The following is a 17,386-nucleotide window of genomic DNA, read 5'->3' on the forward strand; positions in this document are numbered from 1 at the left end:
CAGAGTATTTCCATGTGCACATGTTTAACATTACATACAGGATTTGAAAGTTGTGGAGAGCATCCAGTGCAGAAATGCCGGAATAATGCCACGGTTAGTGAGGGTTAAAGTGACTTGCACCATATTACCATGGACAGGACTCTGTCTTGGGGGTGTTCGGTAGGACGGGCAGGCAACAGCTGAAGTTGCCCCTGGTATGGGTATACATGATTTGGGGGGGGGGGGGGGTCATTTTGGACCTGTGGGCTCTGAGTCCCTCATCTCCCCAGTCCTGGGCAACCCCTCCGATGGCGGCCGGAACCCGTGAACGGGCCTGATCCCCGCTCCCCAACCCCGGGGCCTCCCAAATGTGTCCCCCCTCCGGAGCATTGGAGCGGCAGCCCCAGTGTCCCCGGCTGACTGCCCATTTTCTAAGATGGCTACTCCCCTCCTCCGGTCCCCACAGCTGCCTTTTCACTCGATTCACATTTTTGAATAGGTTTAAACTGCGTCTGCGTGACCGCTCGTGGGGGTGTCAGTTAGATCACGGGAAGCCTTTAGGTAGGGGCCCTTTCCGTTAATGGGATGGAAATTGGCCTTAATTGGTGATTAATGGTTTCTCGCCACACTGCGGCAGTCCCTGATCTCGTCAATGGGAGCGGACTGGTTAGATCGTAAACCAATCGGCGCCTGGCGCACTTCCCGATTTCGGATCTCCGCAATCTAATCAGCCAGTTCCGATTTGCGCCCGGCATAATAGACTGCACAATGATCTCACACTCTCCCTCATCCACACACGCTCACACTCAATCACTCACTCACTAGGCGCTCTTCTGAAACATTCCTGCCCCCACACACTCACTCACCCAGGAGCCCCTCATTCTAACTCACTTGCTCAGCAAGCCCTCCCCCAACCCCCTGTCCCCACATACTCACTGAGTAGTCAGCCTCCCTCTTCTCCCTTTTCGTCTAGTTGCTGGTACCTGTGAAACAGAGTTGTTGTCCTGTTGTGAGGTGTCTGTACATCGGGCAGACAGGAGCAGAAACACAGGAATATTTGCAGCCACCACTCGCCTTCTTGACTGAGCCATGCAATTTCCTGATTTTTTCCTGCACTCCAGACCCAGTTAGTCTCTGATGGCTTGTAGCTGGGCTAAGTTGGCTCACAGACATCCACGGTCCACTCAAATCCGCTATTGACCCAATATGTTCAGGGCTGACCCATCAGTGTCTCTGGATTTATTTGTCCTTTCTCCACTAATGCCATTGCTGCTCAGAGGAGGGGGAGCTTCTGTGACCCCATTCACATTGAAGATGCTTGGGAACCTTTGCTTTGAAGGAAAAGTGGATTAGCGAAACACGCTCGACACGGGACTCTGTTTCATTTCTGGTAAATTGCACCACAAATATTTATTCAGCCCGAAAAATTGATTCATGTTTGATTTGTTTATGAAAGGCAGGTGAACAAAGTGTTTGTTGAGTCCCCCTTGAACCCCCAAAGAGCCACACAAAACATTTGTTGGTCAGCCGAGCTGATTTTTAAAATCTGAAAAGATGTGTGCATGAACGATCCACTGTGCTGCATTAGTCAGCTTTTAGTGGGATCGACAGCAACAATAGGAATTTGCAAAAAAATGGCTCATTAAAACTAGAAACTAGAGAAGATTTTGATTTTTCAGAAAGCCTGAGAGTGCTGATATAGTTCACTGTACATAAACCTCCCCAAGCTCATCAATGTGATGACATGTTTATTCAACCGTGTACTCGTTGGATGCAACACATTCATACATCTGTTACACAGTAAGTCTTACATAACAAAATACAGCAGTACACACAAGGTAGTCAGGACTAAAAGAAAACGGTACCACAGTGCTTCACAGCGCCAGGGACCCGGGTTCGATTCCCAGCTTGGGTCACTGTGCAGTCTACATGTTCTCACCGTGTCTGTGTGGGTTTCCTCTGGGTGCTCCGGTTTCCTCCCACAAGTCCTGAAAGACGTGTTGTTAGGTGAATTAGACATTCTGAATTTTCCCTCTGTGTACCCGAACAGGCGGCAGAGTGTGGCGACTAGGGGATTTTCACAGTAACTTCATTGCAGTGTTAATGTAAGTCTACTTGTGACAATAATAAAGATTATTATTAGATTATTATTAGAACTACTATTTAGGGAAAAAATATCCTTTTGAAAAAAATCAGATATCCACTATAGTATCAATGGGGCGGAAAGAGACTTCAAATCTCTTTTCTTGCTAGCAATGCTGTCAGACCTCCAACATCCCCGAAATATGGATATTGACAATGCAAACGATTTGAACAAAGAGCTCGCAGTATCACTGAAAAACCAATGTTGCTGTCCAAAATCAATGTATATTTTGGAGCGAATTGCCAAATATCCTGCGATACCCAAAAGGGTTAGACCGATTCTTGTTCAAAATCTCCAGTGCTCGTTTAAACAGAGCCGGTTGTGTTAATATCTATCATTTCCTTTCAGGTTACAGTGGCCTTGATAAGTTTCTTTGAAACAATGTTGCTGGCTTATCTCAGCTATAAGGTAAGCTTTTTTCATTTGAAATGGTTGCTTGGCAACCCATTGCTTGCATGAACTCTCCACATTCAGGGAATCTGTCAGATTGATTTTACTGGTTGGTCATGATATAAAGGTCTGGAAAATTTGCATAAGGGAATACCTTTTCTTCTAAATGCACTTAACTGTTCCATTTTACCACGCAGATGGTTAAGATTTACAAATAGCTGGATTTAAGTATTATTTTTTTGAAAAATTTATTCAAGGCATTTTAAATATATATGTATATAGAAAACCAAAAAGTACAAAAGCTAACCGTGGCAACAGATAACAAACCCCCCCTCCTTGCACCCCCTCAACAAACACCCCCCCACTCCTCCGACTGCGACCCTGGCACCCGCCCCCCTTTACCAATTATTCACACACCCCATCACTCAGACAAAACAAAAATTAAACAAAACCCGCTCCCCCCCATCCCCCAATGACGACTCAATGCTCTTTAAAGTCGATGAACAGCTTCAACCTCGAGGTGAACCCTCCTCCGAACCGCGAATGGCGAACTTGATCTTTTCTAAATGCAAAAACTCTGCCAAATAACTCACCCATATCCCGCCTTCGGCAGCTCTGAGTCCCAACAAAATCTGTCTCTGGGCTATCAGGTAGGCAAATGCCAACACATCAGCCCCTATCCCCACCTGCACTCCCGGATCCTCCGACACTCCAAATATCGCTACCTCTACCCCCAAAGTTTTGACAATATGTCCGAAAATCCCTTCCAATACCCCCTCAACGTTGGACACGCCCAAAGCATATGCACATGATTCGCCGGCCTCCCCGCACACTGCTCACACCTATCCTCCACTTCTGGATCAAATCATTCTGGACACGGTCATGTGGGCCCTGTGCACCACCTTAAATTGGATAAGGCCTAGCCTTGCACACGATGAAGATGCAGTCACCCACCACAGAGCTTCACTGCATACTCCAAACCCCAACGCCTACCCAACTCCTCCTCCCACTTACGCCGAACCTACTCCACGGGAGCACTCCCCTCTTCAGCAGTGGCCCATATATATCCGCAACCTTGCCCTTCCCAATCTCACAGAAGCTTATCCTGCAACACCGGGGCGACAGCATAGGAAACAACGGCACCTCCTTTCTGATGAAATCCTGAACCTGCAGATATCTGAACCCATTCCCCTACGGCAACTGATTTGTCCCCTAGGCCTGCAAACTTCACTCCCACAAACAAATCCCCCAAATATTCTATCCCCACCTGCCGCCATCCCTGAAACCTCGCAGCCGAAACCCGTTAAAGAAAACCTATGATTATCCCAAATCGGCGCTCACAAAGACATGCCTTCCAATCCAAAGTGTTGCCAACACTGGTTCCAGCCCTCAGTGCCGATACCACCACTGGTCTATTGGAATACATGACCGTCGAGAACGGAAAGGGTGAAACCAACAATGTCCCCAGGCTGGTCCCCTTACACAAGGCTGCCTTCAAACCGACCTCTCCTCCAACACTCATTTCCCAACCATTTCAATATTAGCTTCCAGTAGTGCAACAAGCTTGGCAATGCTAACCTTATCGATCCCTCTCCAAAAACACCCTCCTAACCCACAGAGTCTTCCCCGCCCACACAAACCTCAAGATCATCTCATTAACCTTCCTAAAAACGGACGTGGGCACGGAAATTGGGAGGTTCTGAAACACAAACAAAAACTTCGGAAACACCGTCATCTTTACCGTCTGGACCCGACCCGCCAATGACAATGGCAACAAATCCCACCTCATAAAGTCCACCTTCATTCCCTCCACCAGCTGTGCTAAGTTCAAATTTTGCAACTGTGCCCAACTGTGTGCCACCTGTATCCCAAGGTAGTGAAAGCTTGCCCCCACCAACCGAAGTGTCAGTTCCCCCAACCTCCTCTCCTGTCCTCCCAACCTCCTCTCCTGTCCCCGTGCATTAATTAGGAATACATTGCTTTTCCCATATTAGGCTTCTACTCCGAAAAACGGCCAAACTTCCCCAAAGTCCCCATGATCCTATCCAAGCTTCCGACCGGGTCTGAAATATACAGCAGGAGATCATTTTTGTACAAAGAAACTTGGTGCTTGACCACCTGCCAGCAACGAGAATGGACATGCTGCCTTGTCCCCTGGTGCAAGCCAAAAAAATGTCCAAACTGACTTTGTTCGTCCAAACACATCCCTAAGGCGCCTTATTCAGCAACTGAACCCAATACACAAACCACTGCCCAAACCGGAACAGCCTAAAGTATTAAACAATACAAAAGTCATTCTTCAGCACCATGTAAAATGAATGTTAATACTTGTACTGGTGAATAAATCAGTAGAACATCAATAAAACATGTGAGGGCATGTTTTCCATTATTTTGTAACAGCAAGAGTCCCACAAAAATGAACATGCGAAGAAGTGGGAGACTAGAAGATAAACTAAAATTGTCAGCTTTGCTCTTTTCTGGCTGAATATAATGGGAATGAAATTGTAACTTAAGTGTGTTAAGGTCCTGTTAAGTCTTTATTAATAAACCTTGTTAAGATGCAGCTTTCTTCCACTCGGGGCAATTGAAACAACCAGGTAGGAATTATGCCAATTCCAGCAGAGTTGAAGTTGGCATAATTTTGGATCAGTTATGCTATTGGCAAGTTTACATTGTCCACGCTGACAGAAAAGGACTGACCGAAGACATGGGGCTGGATTCTTCCGCCCCTCCTCCGCAAGAACGGCACGGGTGAGACTTGGACAGTGGAGAAATCCATTGACCTCGGGTGGGATTCTCCGGTCGGCGGGCTGATGCAGCCGGAGAATCCCGGCCATGGGTTTACAGAGATATTTACTAGAATGATTCCAGAGATGAAGGATTAATTACGTCGGCAGACTGGAGAAGTCGAGATTGTTCTCTTTAGAGCAGCGAAGGCGAGATCTGTGGAGGGAGTCAGAGGGAAGCAGGGAAAGGGGTGGGGTGGAGAAAAGATGCGGCAAAGTACTAAAGGAATGTTCTGTGAATAGAGTGGAAGACAGGAGCATTTAAATTACAATTCTAATTTAGTATTCTGTGTTCGCTGACCACAATGTGGTCTCCTTCACATCACGGAGACCAAACGGGTGTTGGGTGATTGCTTCGCCAAATACCTGTGGTAGGTCCATAAGAGTGACCCCAAACTTCAAGCTGCCTGTCATTTTGGTTCCCTGCCCCGCTATCTCTATGACAGCGTCCTCCTATACTGTCCCAATGAAGCTCATTGTCAAGTTAAGGAATATCACCTCATCCTTTGATTAAGTATTTTACAACGATCCGTACTCAACGTTTAGTTCAATAGTTTCAGATCATAATCTCTGCCTCCATTTGTTTTGTTCTTTGATGGTACCTTTGGTGGCGATTCTGTATTTCATTTTATACACCACCTCTAGACTCGTGTTTTGTTTCTATACTATTATTTACTTCCACTACTATTTACTCTGCCTTTGCAGCATCACCACTTCTGTCTTTTAATCTCACCTGCCTTGCACCCTATCATAGGCCTTCTTTCATCCCCATTCTTTCATTGTCACTGAGTCAAAATCCTTGAAACACCTTCCTCACAGCTCTGTGGGTGTTCCTACAGCAGAGCTGCAGGAGACTGTGACTTTTCATCTGATGATCATCGACAAATTTGCCCTCATCGCCGAAGACCTTGTCCCTCGTAGCGTTGGTTGCCAAGCCAATAACCGTCAAAGTCCCTTTGTGGCTTTGAACATCTTTATTTCTGGTTCCTTCAAAGGATCAGCTGTAGTCTGTGCTGCATCTCAAAAATAGCTGGACCCACTGCATCTGCAGGTTACTGATGCCCTTCTTTACAGTGCTGGATAGCACATTCAATCCCTTATCGATGTTGCCTCACTGGCGCAGAGGGCATTGGCCATCGCCAGATTTCCCCAGGTGCCAGGTATTATCAGTTGCACCCATGTTGCATCAAGGCACCCAGAAGTGGTCAGTGAGATCCATCAACAGGAGAAACTTCCCTCAAAATTAGGCTAATCTGCAACCACAACAAGAGTCTCATCCATGTGTGTACTCGCTTTCCTGGTTGCTGCCAAGATTCCTTTATTGCACCAATCCAGGCTCCGCTGATCTTCACTCCACCCACAATGTCCTTGTGTGCATCCTGAGGGAAAATGGATAGTGTTTGAAAATATGGTTATTCACCCCTCTATGAGAGCCTGAGACAAAGGCACAGGTGCACCACAGTTAAATCCATCTGCTCACCAGGAGATTGAGCTTCAGGAAATGCATTTCCAGTGCTTGGAACAGTCAGGTAGTGCCCTGTAATACACTTAAGGGTCTCTGGTGATCTGCGGCATTCTCTGTCATGGCCCCAACTGAGATGTGTGAACTTTGAGGATGGCTAAGCCATGGACGCATACTACTCTTTGGACGAAAAGAGGGAGGAGGATGTGGAAGAGGAAGCGGAGCGGGAAGATGCAGAACATCAGCATGCCCTGGCTGCACAAGGAGGTGACAACATGGCTTGGGGCTCAAAGATCTTGTAGGATACCATGAAAGCTGGGGATCCTAAGATTTGTTTTAACGTACTCAGGGTGAATAGCATGGTCGAGAACCCATTCTGAGTTGGCTGTTCTGGAATTTTGTTGAAGACGCAGCATGGAATAGGTGAACTCTTATAATAACCAAAGAAGGAAGCAGATCTGCCCAGAGATTTCAGGACTCCTTGATTGACTTCACCACCTAATACTTATTTTCTTGTCTGAGCATCTATGAAAGGAGTTTCCGACATGTAGCTGTAAGTGTCATCATTTACATCATTCTCAGAAAGGAACACAGTGCCCACTTACAGCAGGAAGACATTCCAGTGACATGCTCAGTGCTCCAATGTAATGCAATAGCTTTGGTACTCAACCGGTTCTTCGGGATGCACATGTTCCCCACGCGTGCATTTACATAGATACATAGAAGATAGGAGCAGGAGGAGGCCCTTTGGCACTTTGAGCCTGCTCCGCCATTCGTCACGATCATGGCTGATCATCCAACTCAATAACCTAATCCTGTTTTCTCCCCATATCCTTTGATCCCATTCTGCTATATCCAGCCGCCTCTTGAATATATTCAAAGTTTTAGCATCAAATTCAAAGTTTTAGCATCAAATTCCCCCCCCCCCCCCCCCCCACCCCCCGAGATGGAGATACTGGTCATTCTCATCTTGAGGTGCTCATGGGGGAATCCCCAAAGGCTATTGCATCTGAACTGTTGCAAGAACAACCGCCATCACTTGACTCTGCTAAAAGATTGTCCCTCAGTCAGAGGAGTGAAGGAGGCCAAAGGTGATCTTGGTGTCCCATGAGGGATGGCACTCTATGTTGGCAGTGCTGCTAACAGGCCATCCATCCCCATAGGCTTTTGGGGGGTGGGGGGGGGGTCATGTGGCCCATGAAAGAACACCCCTTAAAAGAGCCACACTACTATTTTCCTCCCCACTTAAGTTCCCTTATGTGATGAATGGTTACTGTACCCTTAACACTATGTAGGTGATGCCCCTTTAAGACTGGGTTTGGAACCCTGGGGGACTCCGCCTCCAGCTCTGCCCACCAGGGAGCCGTATATAAGGTGACAGACACCCTGTAGGTGGCACTCAATGAGAACTCATCTCCGTAGCTGGCTAGTTCTCTGCTTATTAAAGCCTTCATTTACCATTCCACACTCTCGTGATGTTATTGAGGGTCCTACAATTTAATAAGCAGAGTACGTTAGAATGGACGCCGGTCTCAAGCCAGAAAAGCTCAAACTGGAAGCACGGACACCAGAGGCCAAAGAAATTTTTAAGTACTAGCTCCGCTGCTTCGAGGCCTACCTGGAATCCTCGGCAGCTCCCGTCAAAGGGCCTCGCAAGCTGCGCCTACTCCATGCCCGGGTGAGCCATAGAATCTCCCCCATGATCGAGAAGGCGACCACTTACGACGAGGCAATTGAGATCCTGCGAAAGCATTTCGTCAAACCCAGAAATGAGGTACATGCACGGCACCTGCTCTCTACCTGCCGGCAGTGCTCAGGGGAAACGTTGGGCGAGTACGTGGAAAACCTCACCGCGCTCGCCAGGAACTGCAACCATCAGGATGTGACGGGGGAAGTCCACTCATAAAGACCACGACATTTCCCCTGACGGCTGAGGCCCGGTCGGCCTTCAGTCGCATCAAGGCCAACATCATCAAGGCTGCTATGCACGCGGTGGACGAAACTATCCCTTTCCAAGTAGAGAGCTATGCGTCAGACATCGCCCTGGCTGCTACCCTCAACCAGGCAGGCAGATCAGTAGCGTTCTTCACCTGGACCCTCACCGCCTCCGAGGTTCGGCACTCTGCAGTCGAAAAGGAGGCACAAGCCATTGTGGAGACTGTGCGGCACTGGAGGCCCTACCTAGCCGGTAGGAGGTTCACCCTCGTTACTGACCAATGGTTGGTAGCCTTCATGTTTGATAACGCATACGGGGCAAAATTAAAAATGATAAAATCTTGAGGTGGAGGATCAAACTCTCCATCTACGCGTACGATATTAAGTATCGTCCAGGGGAGCTCAACGAGCCCCCAGATGCCCTGTCCCGCAGCACGTGCGCCAACGTGCAGGAGGATCGCCTGCGGTCTATCCACGATGACCTCTGTCACCCGGGGGTTACCTGGCTCGCCCACTTTATCAGATCCCGCAACCTACCTTACTCCACCAAGGAGGTCAAGGCCATGACCAGGGCCTGCCAAATCTGTGCGGAGTGCAAACCGCACTTCTACCGGCCAGACAAGGCTCGCCTTGTAAAGACCTCGGGGCCATTTGAGCGACTAAGCATGGACTTCAAAGGCCCCCTCCCATCCACCAACCACAATATCTACTTCCTAACCATCATCAACGAGTTCTCCAGCATCCCATTCACCGTTCCCAATCCCGACATGACCTCGGCCACCGTGATAAAGGCACTGCACAGCATCTTCACCGTGTTTGGTTTCCCCGCTTATATCCACAGCGACCGGGGTACATTGTTCATGAGCGATGAGCTGCGTCAGTATCTGCTTAGCAAGGGCATCGCCTTGAGCAGAACGAGCAGTTGTAACCCGCGGGGAAACGGGCAGGTGGAGAGGGAGAACGCGACAGTTTGGAAGGCTGTCCTTCTGGCCCTACGGTCGAGAAGTCTCCCAACCACCCGCTGGCAGGAGGTCCTACCCGATGCCCTCCACTCCATTAGGTCGCTCCGCTGCACAGCCACGAATGAGACCCCTCACAATCGCTTGTTTGTCTTCCCCAGCAAGTCCACTTCTGGGGTCTCGCTTCCACCTTGGTTGATGACTCCGGGACCTGTTCTTCTCTGGAGGCACACAAGGAGCCATAAGACGGACCCCCTGGTCGAGAGGGTCCAACTGCTACATGCGAACCCCCGATACGCCTCCGTCACGCGCCCCGATGGAGGGCAAGACACGGTTTCCCGCCAGGATCTGGCACCCGTTGGTTCCCCTACTGATGCCCCCCCCCGGACCCCCACTTCGCCGGTAGACACCGACCGCGCGCCCCCCCCCCAACTCCCCCCCCCCCAGCACCCCCCCTTTACACTCCTTGCCGGTGCTGGCAAAGCTACCCCCAGCTATTCCCCCTGCCCCCCCGACCCCCGACCCGGACGAAGGCTCCGACCACCGTGCTCCTGGATGTACCCTCACCAAAGACGTCCGTGTCCGCCGCACCACCGCCCGAGCTGAGAAGGTCAATGAGGACGATCAAGCCGCCAAAAAGAATATACATGTAATTCCACTTCACCCCCGACGGACTCTGCGTTTTTTTAAACAGGGGGTGAATGTGATGAATGGTTACTGTACCCATAACACCATGTAGGTGATGTCCCTTTAAGACTGGGTTTGGAACCCTGGAGGACTCCGCCTCTGGCTCCGCTCACCTGGGAGCCGTATATAAGGTGACGCCCTGTAGGCGGCACTCAGTGAGCATTCATCTCTGTAGCTGGCTAGTTCTCTGCTTATTAAAGCCTTCATTTACCATTCCACACTCTCGTGTCATTATTGAGGGTACTACACCTTACAAATCCCTGAAATCCAAAAACAGAAAATTCTTATTTACAATTATATACAGTCAAAGAGGGTTACTGTAAGGGAGCTCAAAACAACGTTCATCAGGTAAGTCTATCAAGTGACTTTTTAACTCTCCCCGAGTGTCTCAACTTGGCAACCAACTTCCCCAAACTTGAGGCAGCTGAGTCCACAGCAGGGGCAGGCAAATTGTCAGATTCTGAAGATGGGGGAGTACTGATTACTTCTTCAACTCCTTCTGTAGCCCTCGTGATTCCCCTTGAGAAGACCTCGGTTCTAACACCACTGACTCAGCAAGTGGTACCACTGGTAACCTGTACAATAGTTTCCCGCCTTCTCAGATGATCAACATGTTTTCTTGCTTCATGGCCCTGTAGGTTGATAACATAAGACACTGGCCCAGTTCCTGGCAACACTTCCCAGGTATCCACTCTGGTCCTCCAACAAAGTTCCGCATGTAAAAATGACCTGTTTGAAATTACCTGTCCCCTTGGCTACATTGCGATTAGCCTCCATCTTACTGACAAATTTGGAAAAACGAGGTGACGATGCGTCTTGAGGCGCCTGCCCATTAACCACTCAGCGGGGATGACCCCACTGGCTGTAGAGGGGGTGGTATTGTATGAGAGCAAGAAGTCCACTAAATGAAGCAACAGAGGCCAGTTAGACTGTTTTTTTAATTGACACTTTAAAAGCTTGGGACAATATTTTAACCAGCCTGTTTGAAGTGAGCTGGTAGGGGGTCATCCTTATGTGCCGGATCCCATAGGACTTAATGAAGAATTGAAATTCTTCGACTGTGAAGGCGGAACCATTGTCTGTGATGATGGCCCCTGGTAGGCCGTGAATGGCAAAGATTTGGCACAGTTTGTCAATGATGGTTGCTGCAGTCGTTGAGTGCATAAGTTGGACATCCAACCTCTTTGAATGGGCGTCTACCACAATTCAAAATGTTGTACCCAAAAAGGACCCACAAAGCCGATGTGAAGCCTCATCCACTGTCACCCCGGCCACTCCAAAGGATGCAAACCTGCTGCAGATAGAAGGGTATGCTGGGGTCTGACACTGTTCACAACTGTTGTCCATAGTTTCGATCTCCTTGTCAATCCCTGGCCACCAAACGTAATTCCTGCCCAGCATCTTCATCTTGGACTGACCAGGGATACAGCTGTTCGATTATTGGAGAAGGGGCTGTTGCGCCGGGGTGGCACTATCATTCTGCAACCCTACAGGAGAACCCCATCCTCGCAAGTGATTTCATTCCTGCGTTGTGTACAAGGCCTGATTTGTTCTGACTTATCAAAATGCCAGCCTTTGAAGACCATCCTTTTTACCCTTGACAACACAGGGCCTCAGTTGGTCCGTGTTTCAATATGGACGGATGAAATAGATAGAGTGTCGAGAAAATTCAGAGCCAGGACGATCTCCTTTGGTGTGGGAGGCTCAGATATCACCTGTGAAAGTTGAAGCCTGTCCAAAGCATCAACATTTGATATCTGGGTACCCAGTCTATGCTGAGAGGTTTAGAAATACATAGCCAACAGTAATACCCATCTTTGCACTGTGGCCGATGCTCTTGGCGGGATCGGTTTATTTTCACGAAAAATGCCAAGAAGTGGTTTATGGACCTAGACAATGGTGAAATGCTGGCCATAAACGTATTGATGACATTTTTTACGGCTTAAATTCACCTTGGCTTGGCTTTACTCTTATCATTGAAATCAGAATTAGATACATTGAAACTGTGAGAATTCACTTCGACTTTATCTTTGCACTGAATGCTTACAAACCTACAGGTGGGAAGTAATGTTTCAGGTTACCAACTCTCCCTGAGAACCTATTAACTTCATTTGTTCCCCTTTTTATTGTTGGTATATTAATTCCGGTGTCAATTGAAGTGACATTTGCATACTAGATCTCTACAGAACTGCTCTTGGAGTGATAAGTGCTACTAAAATAGAGTAAAATCGCTATTGGGTGGGATTCTCTGGCCCCGCCTGCTCGGCGACTGGAAATTGTCCCCCAAGGTCAATGGACCTTTACATGGGCTGCGTCCCGCCTATGGCGATCTTTTAGCGGGTGGGGCGGAAGAATCCAGCCCATAGGCCCAGAAGACCATAGGCTGTTTTCCCCTTTCAGGGGGAGAGCTGACTGGCGAAATTATATGCCGGTTAGCCTGACTTCGATCATTGGTAAGATTTTAGAGTCTGTTATTAAAGATGAGATTGCGAAGTGCATGGTAAAATAGGATTGAGTCAGCACGGCTTCGTTAAAGGGGGGCCATGTCTGACAAATCTGTTAGAGTTCTTTGAGGAGGGAACAAGGAAATTAGATAAAAGAGAACCAGTGGACGTGATTTATTTAGATTTCCAGAAGGCCTTTGACAAGGTGCCGCATGGGAGACTGTTAAATAAGTTAAGAGCCCATGGTGTTAAGGGTAAGATCCTGGCATGGATAGAGGATTGGCTGACTGACAGAAGGCAGAGAGTGGGGATAAAGGGGTCTTTTTCAGGATGGCAGCTGGTGACTAGTAGTATGCCTCAGGGGTCAGTGCTGGGACCACAACTTTTCACAATATACATTAATGATCTGGAAGAAGAAACTGAAGGCACTGTTGTTAAGTTTGCAGATGATACAAAGATCTGTACAGGGACAGGAAGTATTGAGGAATCAAGGGTGCTGCAGAAGGATTTGGACAAGCTAGGAGAGTGGGCAGTGAAGTGGCAAATGAAATAAAATGTGGAAAAGTGTGAGGTTGTGTACTTTGGAAGGAGGAATTTTGACGTAGACAATTTTCTAAATGGGGAAATGCTTCGGAAATCAGAAGCACAAAGGGACTTGGGAGTCCTTGTTCACGATTCTCTTAAGGTTAACGTGCAGGTTCAGTTGGCAGTTAGGAAGGCAAATGCAATGTTAGCATTCATGTCAAGAGGGCTAGAATACAAGACCAGTGATGTACTTCTGAGGCTGTATAAGGCTCTGGTCAGACCCCATTTGGAGCATTGTGAGCAGTTTTGGGCCCCATGTCTAAGGAAGGATGTGCTGGCCTTGGAAAGGGCCCAGAGGAGGTTCACAAGAATGATCCCTTGAATGAAGAACTTGTCACATGAGGAACGGCCGAGGACTCTGAGTCTGTACTTGTTGGAGTTTAGAAGGATGAGAGGGGATCTTATTGAAACTTACAGGATACTGCGAGGCCTGGATAGAGTGGATGTGAACAGGATGTTTCCACTTGTGGGAAAAACTAGAACCAGAGGACACCATCTCAGACTAAAGGGACGATCCTTTAAAACAGAGATGAGGAGGAATTTCTTCAGCCAGAGGGTGGTGAATGGTAAGGAATGGGTTAAGAAACATTCCAATTAGATGTCTCATTGATCCAATAATTGGCACTGATATGTATAGAGGCTACAGGTGGCCTTTGGGGCATGTGATGTGATGATAGAGTTTGGTGCTGAGTGTGTTCAAAGAGAAATAAAGGTGTTTGAGAAAAGGAGCAGATCTCTTGACTCTTTACTCAACAACAGCCAGAGGGTAATAGTGAATCTGTGGAACTCTTTGCCGCAGAAGGCTGTGGAGGCCAAATCACTGAGTGTCTTTAAGACAGAAATAGATAGGTTCTTGATTCGTAAGGGGACCAGGTGTTATGGGGAGAAGGCAGGAGAATGGGGATGAGAAAATACCAGCCATGATTGAATGGCGGAGCAGACTCGATGGGCCGAGTGGCCTAATTCTGCTCCTATGGTCTTGTGGCGGTGATTTAATCTGAGGATCACCATACCTCAGGTGAGGGGCAAGGTTGAGAAGGCAGGCATTCAGCTGATACGGGAATTGAATTCGCACTGTTGGCCTCGCTCTGCATCACAAACTAGCTGTCCAGTCAACTGAGCTAAATCGTCCCCCAAATGCTACTAATGCTAGTCTGGACAGCCATAAGCCAGGCATAACTGCGTGACATTCACTATGCCCTGCAGTAGCTGAAAGAGATGACCAGCACCTGCAGTATTTTGCTTTTGAAATTACTGAATTATTTTCTTCACGTAATGAAAATATTGAAATGTATGTAATGGTCTCATCACTGAATTGAAGCAACTCAGAGTGCAGCTTGGCCTCTGGACAAAATGTGAATTCCAATTGTACTTCACTGTTATAACAATTTGAAATGATTTTGTAATTTTTCTTTCAGAGATTTTATGAATAAAGTGTATTTTGGGGGGGAAAAATTTCTTCACTGCGTCCTTAACTTAAGTAAACCACCACATTTTGGCCGAGTTGAAATTAAAGTAGGATTTTAACTGATATACAGATAAAAATATCCTACCAATGGTCTTGGAGTGTCACAAGATTTTTGGCAACTTTTATACATGAATAATTACTTGGTGCATGAATTTAAACTCATAATGTAATTGCTTCGCAATCTGATAGAAACTGGTTTTATCTATTCCTGCTACTGAAAGCGATTTACACTGGGGTTACAGCAAGCAAGTTTATGGAGTCTCTGTACTTAGTGATTTCGGGAGGCAACCATGCATGACATGCAGTTCTTTTCAAATCCAGTGACTCACGGGCAGAATTAATATTCGCTGCCTCCTGGCATTTTTCAGTTTTGTAAGGCTTTCTTGCTGGACTTTAGAACATTTTAATCAGTGGAAATATTAATCTTTTTGCAACAGGTAAAACTAGTGTTAGATCTGATTCAGTCTTCCACCACAGTGTGCCATGACCAACACTGAGTCTTATTTTGTGTTGCTAGGAGAAAGGAAAGTTTTTTCCCCACTTGGATTAGAAATAGGTTTTAAAAATAGAGGTCGTAAATACATCATTAGTGAACTGTCTTGTTTTAGAGGTCAACCCCTCTGCAGCATTACTATATAAAGTAGTCATGTAATTGTGCTGTCATACATTTATCAAATTCATTAATATAGAGAGGTTGCAATAAAGTTTTATTGGAAGAGAGAGGAATTGCACAGACATAATGGGAGAAGATACAATGAAAAATTAAAGCCAAATTTAATTTTGGCATGTCATACAGTTATCTTATTCCTCTGTATGGGAGCAAATCCAATATATTGAGCACAGCTCTGAATTCAGTCACTCAATTATACATTATTTGCAGACAGGGATATCAAAGTGAAATTGTATTCAGTCATAATCACTTTGGCAGTGAACTGCTATTACCATGGGTTAAGTTTCAATATAAGGCACAACGTGTATTGCAGGATCAATCAGTTGGTGGTTCCACCACTGGAATCTCTCTCTCGCTCCTGTTTTGGAACAAATGATATGCTTTTTAAAATTGTCAATACTGTGGGCGGGATTTTCCGAGCCCCACGCCGGGCCGGAGAATCGGCGCAACCGCGCCATGCCACCCCGGCACGCGATTCTCCGAGGAGCGGAGAATCGGCGTCATTTGCGCCAGCGCGTTTGGCGCGGTGCCGGTCGCGGGCTGCTGTCCGCGGCCGGGCCGCTGATTCTCCGGCCTTGATGGACCAAACGGCCGCGTGGAAACGACAGAGTCCCGCCGGCGCTGTCCACACCTGCTGGCAGCTGGCGGGAACTCTGCGCGCAGGGTCGGGGGGCGGCCTGTGGTGGGGAGAGGGGGGCTCCTTCACCGGAGAGGGGGCCTCCGATGCGGTCTGGCCAGCGATCGGGGCCCACCAATCGGCGGGACGGCCTCTGTAGCCCCGGCCCTATTTTGTTACGCGGCCGGCCCCTGAACCCCCGTGCCATGTTGCGTCGGGGCCAGCGCGTTGAGGAAGTCCCCCGTGCATGCACAGGATGGCGCGATGCCACTCCGCATGCGCGGGTTGGGGAGGCTAATCGGTAGTGCCTGCGCCCGTTTCGCACCGTGGTGAAACGCGACGGTGTTCACGATGGCGCGGACACCCTGCCTCCATTTCGGAGAATCCCATCCTGCGTGTCACATTTCATTTTTGCACAATTAAAACATTATTAGCTTCACTGCAACCATTCAACGTAATCTTTGTGGGTTAGTTCCAGTTCAGAAGAAAATATGATTAGAACTATCCATTTGCAGAACGTAGACTGTGGAGCTAATTTTACAGCCCGGCACTGTGCAGCTGGTGCTGTTCAGAGCCTCTGCACGTCCATGCAAGGAACAGCTGACCTTGCATAATGATACAAGGTCAGCGAACTTATATAATTTCATGGTGTTCCCGCTGCTTATTACGTGTTGCGCTGGGACCACACTGAACTGTCAAAGCATGAATCATTATTATTATCCACGTGAGTTCCTGGAGGCAGCTGTGAAGCACCAGAGTGTGACTAAGGAGAGTAAAGTGTCAGGGGAATCACAAGTGACACACCGGTTTGGCAGAGGGTGGCCACAATTAGGCCTCTTTCTGTTGCTGTGACTATTACGATACCAGACCTGACCCCAACAGTGGATGCATACTGGACCAAACCCCAATATTTTAGATTGTTTTGTAAGACTGCGGAAAGAATGATTCGCTCCAGGGGTCACTGCATGAAAAAATAGGGAATTAGTATTTTAAAACTAAAGTTTACAAATACAATATTAAACTCTTTAACTTCACAGCCAAAAAGAAAAGTAAGAAGTCTTGCAACAGCAGGACAAGAAAAGCTTACAATTACCCCTTAAACACTCCTACTAAAATCGTCATTAAACAACAAAAAAAGAAACATACAGTTCTGAATCCATCTTAAAATCAGCATGGCATAGAGCAATACTTGCTTCACAGAACAGATTTGGGCTCCAGCTCGAATCCCTGCAGACTCTGGCGAGATATCTTCAAAGAGCTGG

General features: G+C 47.7%; 1 protein-coding gene across 1 annotated transcript in view; it reads left to right on the forward strand.

Moving 5' to 3' along the window:
* Nucleotides 1–17,386, forward strand: part of kcnt2a (potassium channel, subfamily T, member 2a) — a 939,304-nt gene that overhangs the window by 125,043 nt on the left and 796,875 nt on the right. The window contains exon 7 of the mRNA XM_072512908.1: nucleotides 2,471–2,530. Coding sequence (XP_072369009.1) covers nucleotides 2,471–2,530 — 60 coding nt within the window. The remainder of the gene's footprint in view (nucleotides 1–2,470; nucleotides 2,531–17,386) is intronic.

This window comes from Scyliorhinus torazame, chromosome 7, assembly GCF_047496885.1.
Source record: "Scyliorhinus torazame isolate Kashiwa2021f chromosome 7, sScyTor2.1, whole genome shotgun sequence".
Taxonomy (NCBI): Eukaryota; Metazoa; Chordata; class Chondrichthyes; order Carcharhiniformes; family Scyliorhinidae; genus Scyliorhinus; species Scyliorhinus torazame.